This window comes from Bacillus rossius, chromosome 6 (assembly GCF_032445375.1).
Source record: "Bacillus rossius redtenbacheri isolate Brsri chromosome 6, Brsri_v3, whole genome shotgun sequence".
Taxonomy (NCBI): domain Eukaryota; kingdom Metazoa; phylum Arthropoda; class Insecta; order Phasmatodea; family Bacillidae; genus Bacillus; species Bacillus rossius.
Window position 1 is genome coordinate 78,754,274 of NC_086334.1, and position 15,794 is coordinate 78,770,067.

The window sequence follows — 15,794 nt, forward strand, 5'->3', positions numbered from 1 at the left end:
AAAAAGTAACCAGGTGCTCAGAAGTGTTAAATTTACCATGAACAGTCTTCAGTTTAATTAGTATATGGAATATACCTACATATTATTTATTTTTTTTGCTTGTACAGGACCCTTACGGCAATATCCCTGTGCTTATGACGTACTTCTGCTGATAAGTATTCATGCCTACCTGGCATGAGAAAGTCTAAGGCAGTCACTTTTATGCTTTTGTGTATATATATCGCTATTCCTACACCTGATATTCCAGTGATTCATTCTCATTTATGAACGTCTTTAAAAGCGCAGAGGGCATGCTAACGTTCCTTACACTGGACACATTTAAAATACACTTTCTTTTTATTGATATGTTATTTAAAAATCAATGCTCAAACGATACAATTACATAAATGTTACAAATACACAAAAACACTCCTAAGTGGCAGACTAAGTACTAATATAAAAAATTACAATTCTATTACGTTCATGAACACTCACACCCACAATTATACAGATCTGAATAAACATTTTGCGTGATGTCAGTGTCATCCCCTCAGCCATGGGATGACTAATCTGATGTCGGTAAACTGTTCCAAGCTTATGACAAGGCATTGGTGGATGACTTTGAATATAAATTAGTCTTGCATAGTGGTGTTAACCATCTATTGTCACTTTAAGAGCGGTGTTTACAAGGTGAAAATAATTCAAATATGAAAATAATTTTTTTTTAAGTTATCAAGCGTGGAAGAATTTAGTATTTTAGCGCCAGTGGTATGGCAGATCACAACCAGCATTCAGTATTTGCGTAAATCTGTAAGTATTATCATCATCTTTAGTCTATTATATCCCTCACATTGTTGACACACTACTAAATGAACGTTTATAATAGTAGTTATAGTACTTAGTAGTTGATGGTAGACGTTGTTTGTTTACAATGTGGGATATGTACCACCCCGCCCCTTCCCCCCACTTAAGTCCCTAAACAGGTTTATGGTAGTGTGAGGATGGTTCAACCAAATATTTTAGGACAATATAGGAAAGTCGTCGAAAAAACGGGCGACACTTTCATTAGCGCATTCTGGCGGCCTAGCCTGGACATACGTTGTAAGCGCATTTGAGACAATGTTATTTTGATAATTTTGAATGGACGTTTTTTCTTTGTTTTCTCCTGTTTAAGTTATTTATAATGACTGGAAAAGTTTGTGCAATGTTTGGTTGCAATAATTACGATGTATCTAGCTTTTAGAAGTCGTTTTTTAGTTTTCCGAAGGCTGAAACTATAGCCAAATATCTTAATAGGAACTACAATATTTGCTATAGCCATGTTTACTTGTGTATAGTTTAAATCAAATATTCCTTTTCCACTGTTTAAAAATGATAGTGCCTTATTGGAAACAATGATGCATATTTCAAAATTCAATGTTTTAAAATATTTTTTAATCTATTTTTAATATAATTTTGTTTTAAAATTTTTATTGTATATTTTTAAACCAGAGCATTACCTAAAAAATAATTTAAATATCCTCAAATTTGTATTTTTGCGCTCCACTCATTATGCTGAATGACTTAGTTGTCACTGTAGTATTTCAAGCAGTTTACCTAAATTATTGATTTCAAAGGTTTTATGTTTGGTTTTCAACATAAAAATAATGTAAATTAGTTTTAAGTGTTTGGTTATGTTAAATAAATTAAATTAATCTCAATTTTATAAGTGTTTGGTTGACTTCAAATTAGCAACATTAAAAATACTTAATTTTGGTTCGGGACAATTCATATTCAATTTTTAAGTTGTTTTTTTCACTGTAAGCAGTTCCTCGAGGAAATTTTTTTCAACTTTCACGGAATATTTATAAAATATGTGATTTATAAAATTTCAGGTTTAGAGTTAAGTATGTTTCATTATTAAAAACTGTCTGATTTGCGTCATTTGGTTGTCTGTTATGTTTACAGTAACACTATATTTAATGGTCTTAAAAATCAATATAGCTCTGTAAATTGGGTAACTGTTTTGAAATATGAATACTCTGTTTCAGTAAAAATATATTGACCGTAAATTTATTTCACGATAACAACAATATTTCAAGAGACAAGAGTAAATCTGTGCTGGTATCTCCCATTGTAATGCATGGGAATTTTAATTTCGCGGGCGTTCCTTTAGGCAAAGCCACCAGGGTCACTGCTGTCGGGTGTCGCCAGCTTTCACCATGTTAAAAGGCTCGAATTTCCTATATTGTCATTCTAAAATATTTGGTTTAACCCTCCACCACCACCCCCACACTCCTACTACAAAACGCTCATTACGCACAGTGACCTTGACTATCCAGGGTGGACGGCATAACCTCCCGCAATTTGTTTTGATTTATTTTTGTAAAATTTTTATTTTTTTATTTTTATTTTACAGAAACAAAATGTAAACAAGTTTTGTGATTTAATTGTTCGTGTGTTTTTCGTCGTGATGAATTTTAACGAACTGCTGATTTTCATGGTAAAATATTTACTATATATATGACAAGTTGGAGAAAAACTTTAAAATGAAATGTTTAAACGTAAGATGAGGAGATTTATGCCTTCCATTATTTCTGAATTCCTTTCCAAATGTCTATTTAATATATTTCCAGATATACTACCGTACATATACAAAGATTTAAAACGTAATTAATTTGATACTCTTAGTTTTATGTGACGCCACGCTTGCTATTTACCGGCTGTTTTTCTTACGGGTCTGTGTAGTTGTAGAAAGAGAAAAATACGGACGGAACGGAACAACGATCCGTTTTCGTTTTCGGTTCCGTCTGTTCCGTTACCGTTGTATTTTAGAACAGGCCTTACTAGAAAAACGTAACGATTTTTCACTATACGCACAGTACCTACTGCATCACGGCAACGTAAATTTATGGCAAACCCAATAAAATATCTGACCTACGCTTTCGAACTGAACATACATATATTTAGTTTACATAAATATTCACACTGTCGACTACGAAGTTGTCACGTTTTGTGTTCTGGACTTTCCGGCGCACTTCGTTCACTTGGAAAAGAACAGACGAGTAAGTGACAACAGCGCGCCTTCCTTAGCACAATGGCCGCGCCAAGCACCTCTAGCAGAGCACTCCACGCATTCTAGCGGGCTCTTCGGAAGCAACGTTTACCCTCGCGGTATAGAGAATAGTTAGTTCTTGCGCTCCTGCACAAACCAATTACCTTTCTTGAACGCAGTAAACTTACGAACGGGACCTAACTCTAGCTCTATCAGTTTACATACATGCTATTTTACTAATTCGTCGCTACGCTTTAATAAGATAAATTTATAATTAGGTGCATACAATTTACAGTATCCAAGTAAATAATATTTAATTTATTATTTATTGGATCACACTAATTTCTATCTATGCTAGGCTCAAGATAAAGCCCCTGGGAATAAAAAAAAACAGCATATATGTTCGCTAATTATACTTTCATAAAATCTGTAACATAAATACGAATGGTTCTAGAAAAAATTATTAGGTGTACTATGCTTATTTTTTTTTGTTAAACACATTTATATCGCATTTAAGAACGCATTTGCGGCTAGAACAAGATTTATTCTTAACATGAAAAAATTCACAAACCCCTACGATATGTAAGGAATTTATGAAATGTAATTTTCAAGACCCTAAAAACGCCCGAATATCTCAACCGCGCCATTTCAGCATTATACTTTCGGGAAACAATTGAAAACCGGAATCAATGGTTAAAAGTTGGACATTGTTTGGTACAAATATAAAACTACAACTATTATTGCGTCCAAACCACCTTAATATAATGCATAATTATGTTATGTAGTCATCTTGCAAGACTTAAATGTTTTCCAAGCATTTGAATAGCTACTTCAGCTATATGTACCTCCACAGTGCACAATGAAACTTAGGCATGCGGGTTAATAATGATACATGGAAGTGAGTTTAAATGCTATCATGAAATGATAACGAAGCATTAACTGAGGAGACAGCTCGAGAGGAATGATTTTATAAATAACTATTCCGTTCACCAAGTATCTGGGGCTACTAATCACCGCTAACAATTCATATAATAACTGACAATTATAACTTACTTTAATTAATTGTGCCACTTTACAACTACAGATAAGATTCTAAACTTTGCTGCTTTCGTTATAAAGAAAATAAGTTTCCAAATACTGCGTTTAGGTTCCTGGCTGGTAGGCAACACGCTAGGGATTCGGCGCTGTGGTCAAATACGGATTCGGCGTTGTGGTCAAGTATGGATTCGGCGTTATGGTCAATTTGTATTTCGGCGTTATCGTCAACATTTAATTCTGCGTTATTGTCAATTACCGATTCGGCGTTATGGCATTCGGCGTTGTGGTATTTCGGCGTTAAGGTACTTTTGAGAAACACACATAAATTCATTTAGTAGTTTTCAGTTTGCTCATTTGGCACTCCCGCAGCAACATTTTTCGGCGTTATGGTCATTCGGCGTTGTGGTACACAGCAGTTTTCGGGTCGTCGGCGTTGTGGTCAATTTGGAATTCGGCGTTATGGTATTCGGCGTTATGGTATTCGGCGTTATTGTACGTTCGGCGTTGTGGTAATTCGGCGTTGTGGTAACGACCCGGTCTGGCTTTCAATCCCACTGACGAGATGCAGAAAAGAGCACAGAACATGAAAAAGTAGCTAGTTAATGATGTGAAATACATTTTTTTTTATTAAACTTGTAAATAACTTCAGTTGTATGGATGTATTTATAGTTTGTAAATAAGAAAAGCACCAAAGCCTATACTGAAGAGAAATTTTAAAATTATTTTTCATTTTATTGTGATACCAACTATTAGTTTTGTAATGTAAGTAGCAAATCTGAAAATTTTTTTTACATTCATTTGATTTTTTTTTAAATTATGTTTTGGAATGCAAAGTATATTTAAAATTACAGCGAAAAATAAATTGTGTCAATTACGGCTATAAATTTTACAGGAATTTTAAATGCTGTAAAGAGGATTTAGGAACCTAATTTGGTGGCAGGCCTGGCATAAAGTGTCACAGTATGAAATTAATGGGAAAACATGTTTTCCACTGCTTTTTAAACTTGCAAAGGCAATGCTTATTCTTCCACACAGCCATGCAGGGGTGGAAAGGATATTTAGTAAGCCCAACTTTATCAAGACAGCGCACGGTCATGTCTTGAATCGCCAATGCTAAATGCTTTGTTGCATATCTCTTCTATGAAGAATATGGAAGAATTCCAGCCAACAGAAGAAATGAGGAATAGGGCAAAACATCTGAAAAAGTGATATTTAAATACTGCCAGTGGTGAAGTGTAGGCTACGTGTGTGTAAATACTTGTATAAAGTGTTAAAAATTGAATTGTTTTGATTGAAGTATAGTTACGTACATTACGATCGAGTAATTTTCATAAAAATTGCATATTTTATTGTATTTTTTAATGTACAGGATTTTACAGGATATTTTATATTCAAAACAAGGATATTACAGGATATTTCACATTTCAATCAAGGATACTGTTTTCAAAGTGGTGGCAGCCCTGTGCTAAACATGTTTTTACTGGTTCTCAATTTGCTGGCAAGAATATTTATGCGTGATTTTCAGTATTTTATTGCATTTAAATATTCTTTTCACAATGATAGTTATATGTATGGGGTTCATAGTGTGTTGGTGGCATTTTTATAACATTTCACAGTGCTGGGTGTAATAAGAATGAAAACAAGACGTGTTGTGACTCAGTGGCGCCGATAATTTATCATCCTGTGTAAAATAGAGATATATGTGAGAGATCTAGGAAAAGCCATCAAAGAGAGAAATCACTAGATGTAAGAATAATATACATAGCCAATAGCAAAGCAGCTTTTCAGGGAAGTCCTGAGTTCAGTGAATTTTTTTCTGTAAGTTTTGTAATGTGTTTTGTTTCATCAGTCATTCCAGTACTGTGCCAAAAGAATGTGCGGGGGTGGTTCTCACAAATAATGTTTTGTAATTATTTAAGGGCTCACAATTTCACGTCTGGGTGCTGGGACCATGTCAAAGTTAAGCATCAACCTTAGTTTTTCATAATTTTTTGGACGTTTTATTAAGAATCTGTAGGCTCCAGGCATGAAGCGCAGGCTTGGAATGTCCGGTAGTCTCTCAAAAGTTTGTCACAGAGAGACGAATAAAAGTCCAAATTAATTTAAGATTTTTTTGATAATGATCGCTAACAGTTTAAAGTAAATTAACAGCCACAACCAGAATTATACACCCACCTACCTGCAACTCTGGATGAGATATTATTCAAGTGTTCTATGACTGTGCAAGGAACAGTCATAATTTTAACTTGTTACAATTGGCTGGCCTAACATGTTGTGGTTAAACACAACAGCAAGAAATAATGTTTGGATATGTTTTGAAAAAGTGTGAAAATAGTGTTAGATCCTAAATGCCGCTGTGTTGCTGAGCTCAAAGAGATACTGTGTATCATGTTCCCAGTATGTCAGCACTACATCGCTGGAGGTAAATATTGCCCAGCGCAGAACTTCGTAGAACATCGCTTCGCGGGACGAGGGACTGATCACCATAAACTGCAAGTCAAACAAGGGCATACTTTGTTATAAATTTGTAAAATGGATGGTAATGTTTAAGGGAATTGTATGTCAACATGAAAACATAGGTGGTTTCGCATGAATGTTCATATAAATTTCATATATGTTTCGTATTTCTGTTAATTAAATAAGTAAGCAGTAATATCCGAATGAATATTAGATTTCAACTTGAAAATACATTGTTTTATATGGGAAAATTACCTGCATACAGCGCTCGGAATATAACAGCGGGACCAAAATCATCATGCGACAATTATGCAAGAATTATTTTCTAGAGCTGTACCTATTCACAAATTTTTGCCGATACGCCGATATGCTGATACACACATACATATGTTGCCGATACGCCTATTCCGAACCGATACAAGGGAAAACACTTCCCCCCCCCCCCCCCCCCATTATCGTACAGCACCATAAATTACACGTGCTTTACTTTAATTATCTTGCATAATTTCATACAGTTTTTTATTTTAAATTTTGTTTGGATGTATTTGTGGTAACTTAAGTTAGTGCATTGCCATCCTAATTTTGTTTACATTAACCTTTGGCCTACTACAAACCAAAATTAGGTGTAACTTCTGTGCAAGCACCATACTCTAATTTTGTAGAATAAGCAGTTTCTTAAAATACTTTTAAATAGCCTCTCTCACATAAATAATATTCAAACCATGTATAACTGAGAAGCAATGATAAGAAACATCTGTCTATTTAACTGTGCAAAACAATAATGGTGCACGTAAATGTGAAGACAAATGAATAGCAACTTACGAAGAATTATAGAAGATTTACCATAACTACAGCACAAAACCCAATATTTTCCTTACGATAATTATCTTAAAAAGAACAAGATTCTGTGAAAATACCGTAATTACTGCAGAAGCATGATAAGCTACCCCTTTGGCACTATAGTTACCGTGACACTGAGATGTATAATGGGTAAATTACATGTTGTATGTTCTTTGTTCTATGTTAATTTCTACTTGTGGATTTCCATTATCTTTTAAATTTAAGTTTTAAACTTGAAATGAGTTATTAAAAAAACTTCCCGGTGAAGCATTTTTTTCCGCAGCTATGATGTGAACAAATAATTATTTTTTATATCTATCTTTACCATGATGGTAGTTATTTATTTATGATGCATTAGAATTAAAAAAAGCATTACTGTTAAAAAAATGTTAAATTTTGATAAGAACGGCTGGCACATGTTTCTAAGAAATAATGCCAGTTGAAAGAATGCAGTACTACTATGAAAAGTGAAAAGGGTACTCGTAGATTTTAAGGTTATGGCTGACACTTTCGTTTTTCAGTAATATCAGCCGAAAATTAACAAGTGAATCGGAAATCTTCAGAAACGCAGATTCAACCAAATATAGGCAAAATCGGCTTCTGCCGATTCGTATTGGTACAGCTCTATTATTTTCTACAAACTTTGACGCCCTAAAATAACGGTGTGACGATTATGCAATAAAAAACCTGGTATTAGATGCTATACTTATTTCTAACTGTTATAAATATACAGTACACTCCCTATTTAACGCGGTTGTCGGGGGACATAACTTTTACCCGCGTTGTTGCATAACCGCGATGTTTCGATGTGACCAAGGTCAAAAGGCATAAAACACCGCCTGTGTTCTAATAGGTCGGCAAGCACGCACAGTATAGACGGCCCGCCTTTGTGCGGACTTTGCATCCGCAGTTTCCACTAAACACGGGTGAAAAAATAAAAATAATAAATTTTAAAGATAAATATTAAATGTTGAATTGTTTTTATTTTTCCGCGTGCCGCGCACAGTTTGTCGCACGGCCTACGAGCGCGCCACACGCCGCCATACACATGTGCGGCACACAAGCTGCTGCTGCCAGTCTCGTGGTGTTAGCCACAGTATCTGCTTCGTCAGTGTCCGTAACAAAGTAAGCGCAGTGTGTGCGGTTACACACGATTCTGTGGTCAAAGTCTTCTAAAAAGAAAGGCCGTAGTGATACTTCAAACCGAATATGAATCGCAAAGTACCGAGTTTGATTGACAAAATAAAAATTCTAGATTTACTTACAGATAGCTTGTCTTTTGTAGAAGCAGGCCGCAGATACAGGAAAAAAACGATTCTAGCATTCGTACAATAAAAAATAAAGAATCGTCTTTCGTGTCAAGTGGTTAAACTTTATTACCCATGCTTACAGTAAATTATAAATGGTCACATGTGGGAAACAAAAATTGCGCCAATTTAATTTTAGCGCAATCAGTGACACCGTATTAAAAACCGTGTTAAACTTTGTCTTTACTTATTTCACCAAAAGCTGTGTCGAGTTGCTGAGTGTGTGTGGCTCGGATCGGCAAGTGTTATATTCCCCAGCCTCTGTTTAAAGGTCGGGAGACCGCTACACATAAACATTTCCGGGACTTGTTTACTACCTCACGGCAAAAGTGGTACAGTATGGTTCAAGTAAATATTGGACCACTGGGAATTCCTGGGCAAAGATTAAAAATACGCTAGCCGATTTACTTTACTATTTAATGTTAAAACATTATACCAAAGTAAAAAGATGAACTTGTATAATACAATGAATTACCCAATAATATTACGTCTGTAGGTTTAAGTTGTAACAAAACATTTATATACAGATGTCCAGTAAAGTACCAATTAAGATTCTGGAGTGGAATTTTAAACACCGGACTACCTGATTTTGCCTTGTACGCAGGGACGCTGCTCAGTCAAGTGACTCATGCTCTGCCTGTGTGCTGCGTGAACACATTCCCTCCCCCACTCCCCCTCGACAAGTTTCTGCCCGCTCTAATCTCTACCTCTCTCCATATTCTCGGCTCGCCTCTCCCTACCCAGCGCTTGCCGACAACCAAGCCTATCCAACATCAATCCCCAGCCGAGTCACGCTGGACAATGTCGCTGGAAGGTGGGCTTTATCAGGTCCCCTGTCCGATGCTTCATTTGTGAGATAAAGCGACGTTAAGAACTAGTGTTTCAGAAAATATCACTGGGCTGGATTGGACCATAATTTGAAAACCCTACAAGATAGAGGAATAATGTACGGAGATATCTTGTTTAGAATTTTACTGCGGACATTTTCTACGCCTAGGCTTTTTTCTGCCCGATGCTTAGTTTGTTAGTTACAACGCAAAATTATCCTAATCGGCTGTCAACCATTTATTCCATTATTATTATTCATTTCTGACTGGGGGACATGGTTTGACCCGCGATATACCCGATTCCGCGATCAATCGGGGCGCGATATACCGGGAGTTTACTGTACTACCTTTAAGTGCTTGAAACCACTGGCATAGAACCTCCAACTTTAAATTGTTGGAAGCCTCTGTTACTATGTACATTATGTAATTATAACAATATTTAATATAGACATGTCCAATTTCAATAAATTTGAATTATTCCTCTTCTAGCAATAAGATAAATCTGTGCGTGGAGCCCAACTTCGACATGCGGTGCCTGGCTCACCAAGAAGATGTCCTGTCCCTTGGACTCGAGACGAGGCACGGTCTCCGAGATGTCCTGGCAGTCCCAGCGAGGGAACATGGACTTGTAGTCGCGCAGCTGCGACACTCCCGGCCAGATGGTCTCGTCAGGCGTGCCGAGCGTGCGGAAGATGCGGAACAGCTGGTCTATCTCCGAGTCTCCCGGGAATAGTGCTCTCTTCGACAACTGGAAACAAAACGAGGGAAATTCACCAGACCATCACACAGAGAACTCGGCATGAACATGTGAAACGACACAAGACGAGGATAAATAATAACTAAAACAAACAATGTAAATAAAATGAAACATCTTAAACCTATTTAACTTCAAATTTTCATACAGAAATACAAATCCTTCAACATGTTCACTTGTTACTGACAATATTGCCATTCACTGGCAACCTCCATTTATGGTTATTTCTTGAAGAATGACTACCTATTTTGCTTTAGGATGTTTATAATTATGTGCCTCCTATTACACCATATTCAGGCTTAAGTTAAATGAATCCTGTTACCAGGTAATTTCATGAATTACCAAATAGATACTGAAATCACATCTGAACAACTGCCTGGATTGCCATACTAAGAAACAATATCTTTTATTTCATAAAATTTACAATAAACAATTAAAACATCAATTTTTCTGTAATTTACTTTTAATCATACATGTTGACCAACTTCAGAAACTTAAAACCACTCCAATGTTTCTGAAAACCAAACACAAATTATGGCCTAATTATTTGAAACCAAGATGGCGTCTTTCAGTTTCTTTGTTAAAAATGGAATTTGTATACTTTCAAATGTCACACGTTTGACAACATTGTTTATAGATACTTTCATTAAGTTCATTTTCAAACATAACCTAATGATATCGTCAAATGTTTTGTGTTTCCCAAAAGTAAAAATTATTAATTAATTAAAAATATGTTTGATCACACTGAAAAATTTATTTACTTGAGTTTTTATTTTTAAAAGCATTTATTAAGAAGTGTTGAATTTACATTTCAAAAATGGGCCTTTAGTTTTTTATGAGATATCGTTGTGCTTTACCCTTATTTATCGCATAATTGTCGCACTGGCATAATCGTCACAGCCATATTTTAGGCAGTCAAAATTAGGACAAAAAAACTTCTCGTGTAAACGTCGCATGATGTTATTGGTCCCGCTATTAGATGCTGAGCGCTTTGTGTAGGTATCTTTTTTGTATAAAACGATGTATTTTAAAGTAGAAATCTAATATTTATTTGGATATTACCACTTATTTAATTAACGGAAATATGAAGTTGTCTGTCATGTAAATTTTCTTTTAAAGACGTTTAAATGTTATTTCCTTTATCTGATTGTCTGCGTCGCCGCGGTGTACCGCTTACAAAAATTTAGCCAGCACTAGTTGGCATCATTCATGTTTGGTTATGTTGCTTCCCATATAGAGCGCGCACACATAGTCGAATATCGATATCTCGCCGATGCATGCAACGCGTGCTCTCTGTCAAGTGCCGAGTTAGCTATATTTGATAGACCGCACTCTTTCGTGGCAAGATTATACTACGACCGTAGTTACGCGTTAGTTCACGTCACAGCTTCAAGTCGCTTGCGTTCGTGTCACAGATTTAGTTTTTCTATTTAAAGTTGAAGAAAGGTTTTTGTTTAATGAATTATTAATATAAATTGTTTGGCGTGCTCTTGTATACTCCACCTTACTCCATCATACTTTCCATGAACGGGTTTTGTTTTTATGAATAACTTTACCTAACATAATTTTTTCCCCGCATAATCGTCGCACACCTACTTGATTTTAGAATAAAATTGGCGACGATTAGCGAGAAAACACGGTACTTGTTCAATACATGTGCAAAGTTACTGTTTGTTATGTGACGTGGATGATAATGGTTATCTGCTCGCTTGGGGGACAGCAAATGCCCAGCACTTATCAGCATCAAGTGAGCTGCGGGTTACATTCCATATATATTTTGAAATTCCAGGCACAAATAAAACATTTATTCACTTCATAGTTTGTGTGTCATAAATTTAAAATACTTGGTAGAAATTTCTTTTTCACCTAAAATCTCTAACAAACTTTGTTAGACCATTGTGCATCCTGATCAATATTATCCAACCAGAGTCACACGAATCTTTCCCAACACTTCATCCTATACCCAGATGTGATTTGGCCTATGCTAGTTGTAGCCTCATTTTTCTCCCTGCTTCGAGTCACGAATGCGACTAGTAAGTCCGACTTCATGACAGAGACCACTTTTCTCAGCCTCCTCCCAGGCAAACCACTTCCCAAAGCTCAGCTCCAGTCATACCTAGGGTTCTAAAATTTCCGGAAAAATTGAATCCAGGAAAAAAACCAGACAAAAACAAAGAAAAAAACCAATTTTTCCAAAAAATTAGAAAAATTGAAAAAAAAATTATAAATTCGAATTTAACTTATTAAATATTATTAATTATTGAATCTACTTTTATTGTTATAAATATTTAAGTAGGCTATTATGTTTTTATTTACTTGAGTAATAAAAATGTATATAAAGCTAAAGAACATTACTCTTTTAAACAACAATTTATAATATGCCAAAATTTGACTGTAATTATTCAGATTTATAATGGCGGGGGGGGGGGGGGGGGGGGTTTTCGGATGGACGAAAAGGAGTAATTAGGGCGCCACCACGTGGAAGGGCACGTGGACCCGGCTACGAACTCTCGGCTCAGGGCCGTGACGTGACCCGTGTGGGGCTAGGCTAATCTCCCCCCTCGTGCGTCGTGTTCGTGGGCTCTTGAGGCGTCCCACACGCCTCGGAACTCAGGGAATTATACACGTGACCACTGAACCACACATTCTGAGCTAGTGATTTTATTACCAGCGAACTTGCACAGGCGAATTATTACACGGCACGTTACAAAAATGTTAAAAGAGTTTTACGTAAAGTACTAAAAAACACAGTTGCGGGTGCTAACCAGTTTATAGGCTGACCCGGTCACCGCGTGGCCTGGCCTCGAGAGGCAGTCACGGATTACGCGTACGAAATATCCGTAAACGGAAAACAAATATTTAGGCGAAAGAGTCTACCACCTGGAGCAGGCCTCGAAGAAGTTACAAGGTTTTAGATTTATTTAAAGATGCGACGGAAACTAATGGATCGGTGAACAAAAGAGATGAAGTCGACGAGGTGCGCGGGCCGCTCCTACTCCAGGCGGCGGACGGAAACAGACTGACGAGACCAGAGCATCATGGCCGCCGGGAAGGGTTAAGTTCCCGCTTTGTTACCGGGCAGCCGTCCGGTAACATACTTAATCAAACAAATATTATTTAAAAAACAAACATAATTTAAGTACACTTATTTAACCTTTAGTTATGGTGTTATTTCTTATTAAAGTTTAAAAACTATTGGCGGGTAGTTCTGCGGATGCCCGCATGGAGCGCTGCGCCGTCCTTACTTACTAAAACTTGAGAAGTGACAATTATGGATATTTTATTACATAAAAAGGTTTACACATTATGTTTATTTTAATAAAAGAAAGGGGTCGTCGCACCGACTCTAGCACCGCCTCTTGCCAGGTGCCCAACACACACACGCACACGCACGGGGCGGGAGGTTTGAATAGAGGGTGGTGGTGGGAGGAGAGGGGGGTCAGTTGCGGCGTGACGTGGCACATCGGGCTAAGGGAGGGCGTAGCCCTGGTCGACGTCAATACCTAGAACTTAATTAGAAAATATTTACAAATTATTCGCTATTCAAAAATATTTGCAATTATTTGATTCACATTTGATTCGCATTGAAAAAGTCACATTCGCACAGCCATACAAATCAACCAAAATCTCCACTCTTCATATCTGCACTAACAAAAACTTATCATAACTTCAACCACTGGAAAACACTTATCTCAACACTATAACTAGTCTGCTCAAAATTAATAACCCATGAACTACAACTTCTAAACAAATACAAACATTAAATTAGGTATGTGAAACCTCAAAAACTTTTATAACAAACTACAGCATCACTATTCACATTCAAACTTTCTCATTAAAATGTTACACCACCTCATAATATTTACACCAAATACACATTAACTGTATCACACTTTGAATTCCATTTGTTAACATTATTCACTTACATTTCCTATTCTCATTAATCATAATATAAAAAATACACCAAAACATCATTATCATCACACACACACAAAAAAAAAATACACAGAATTCCTTTCCTTCCAACTTCCTTCTCCATCATTCCTAGCTTCCGAGCTAGCCGAAAGGTAAGGGGCGCCCAACTACAACCCTTTTAGCTGCTAGTCAGCTCGGCAAACCTATTAATGAAATTAGAAACAAAAAATTATCCAAAGCCATACACAAATATACACAGCACTTGTCATTACACATAAAAATTTAAGCTGTACATACCTCACTTAATTTTCCACAAACAACAAATTGACAATTCTACAGTCATGGCATGACAAACACTTCATTAAGCTACAGTTGTATGCTTTTATTCTTCAAAAACAAATTATTTGAACAAATGCCCTTCCTTAGGTTTCAAATCATACCTCCCCTTTCAGCAGCAGCAGCATATATATTAACATAGATGAGGGGTGGGAGCGACCAAGGAGAAGGGACGCACCCTTGCAAAAAAAAAAACATCGGACTTCATGCCCGGAACATATTTAAAATTAACCTCCTGGCCCCCCAACTGCCTCACAAACCACATTACACAAAGAAAAAACCTTTGCTGCATTATTTAGGGCAATACAAAAAATTCACCTAACCTCTGGCCATCATGAACACACAACTGCTTCTGCAGCTTCAAAACTCGACAACTGTTATTCATTAACGTTTAGCATTACATTCCATACCTTTAATATAGGATGTTGTCACCCTGTCATTCAATCCAAAACAAACATTTAGCTTAACCAATATGTGGCATTTTCATTAAAAATATTTAACCATTTCAAAATTATATCATTTTCCCGAAAACATAACTCAATGAATTTCAGTTAACAGCTTCCTATGACTCAACATTAAGCATACAAAACATTACCCAAGTGCAATGAAATTCTCACAATGTAAAGCATTTCTTCACATAATATTTAGTAGCTGCCTATTCAAATGAATTTATACCATTATTATTATTATTGTTTCAAAACAGAAAATATTCACATCAACTTTGATGTATTGATCTTCCTTCTCTTTAAGAATCTTGCAAAAAATTGCTGTTATAAACTTATTTGTGCATTTCTATATTATACTATAACTATTCTTCAAAAAATACAAAACATTACCAAAAAAGTATACAATTCAAAGAATAAAAAAAAAATTCTGAAAAAAATTTTAAAAAAATTGAAAAAATTTGCAAAAAAATTAAAAGACATCAAACACAACACAACTGGTTTTGACTCCACCCCTCCAGCTAGGCAGTGGACCAAACAAGTCTACCCACACAGTTTCAAGATGTTGCATTATCCATTTACTGTCTGTGCCCTTAACAAACAACTGTTTACAATTTCTGCGATAGTTCTGTACACCTGCTTCCACACACAAAACCTCTGAACATGTTGCACAGTTTTCATCAATCCAAGTTCCACATGGATCAGTGCAAAATTTCTAGTTTGAAAACTATTCGGTACCCACAGCCCACATTTAGGTACACTACTGCGCAGACTGACAAAAATGTCTTTTCATCACTTCCCTGCAATCTGCAGAAATTGTTCCCATGATTACATCCTCGGCAAACTGATCTTTAAGTGTATCTG

At 36.2% G+C, this 15,794-nt stretch overlaps 1 protein-coding gene across 1 annotated transcript in view; it reads right to left on the reverse strand.

The window, feature by feature from the left end:
- Nucleotides 1-15,794, reverse strand: part of LOC134533329 (cyclin-dependent kinase 2-like) — a 210,435-nt gene that overhangs the window by 35,757 nt on the left and 158,884 nt on the right. Inside the window, exon 4 of the mRNA XM_063370841.1 lies at nt 10,027-10,230. Within this exon, the coding sequence (XP_063226911.1) occupies nt 10,027-10,230 (204 nt within the window). The remainder of the gene's footprint in view (nt 1-10,026; nt 10,231-15,794) is intronic.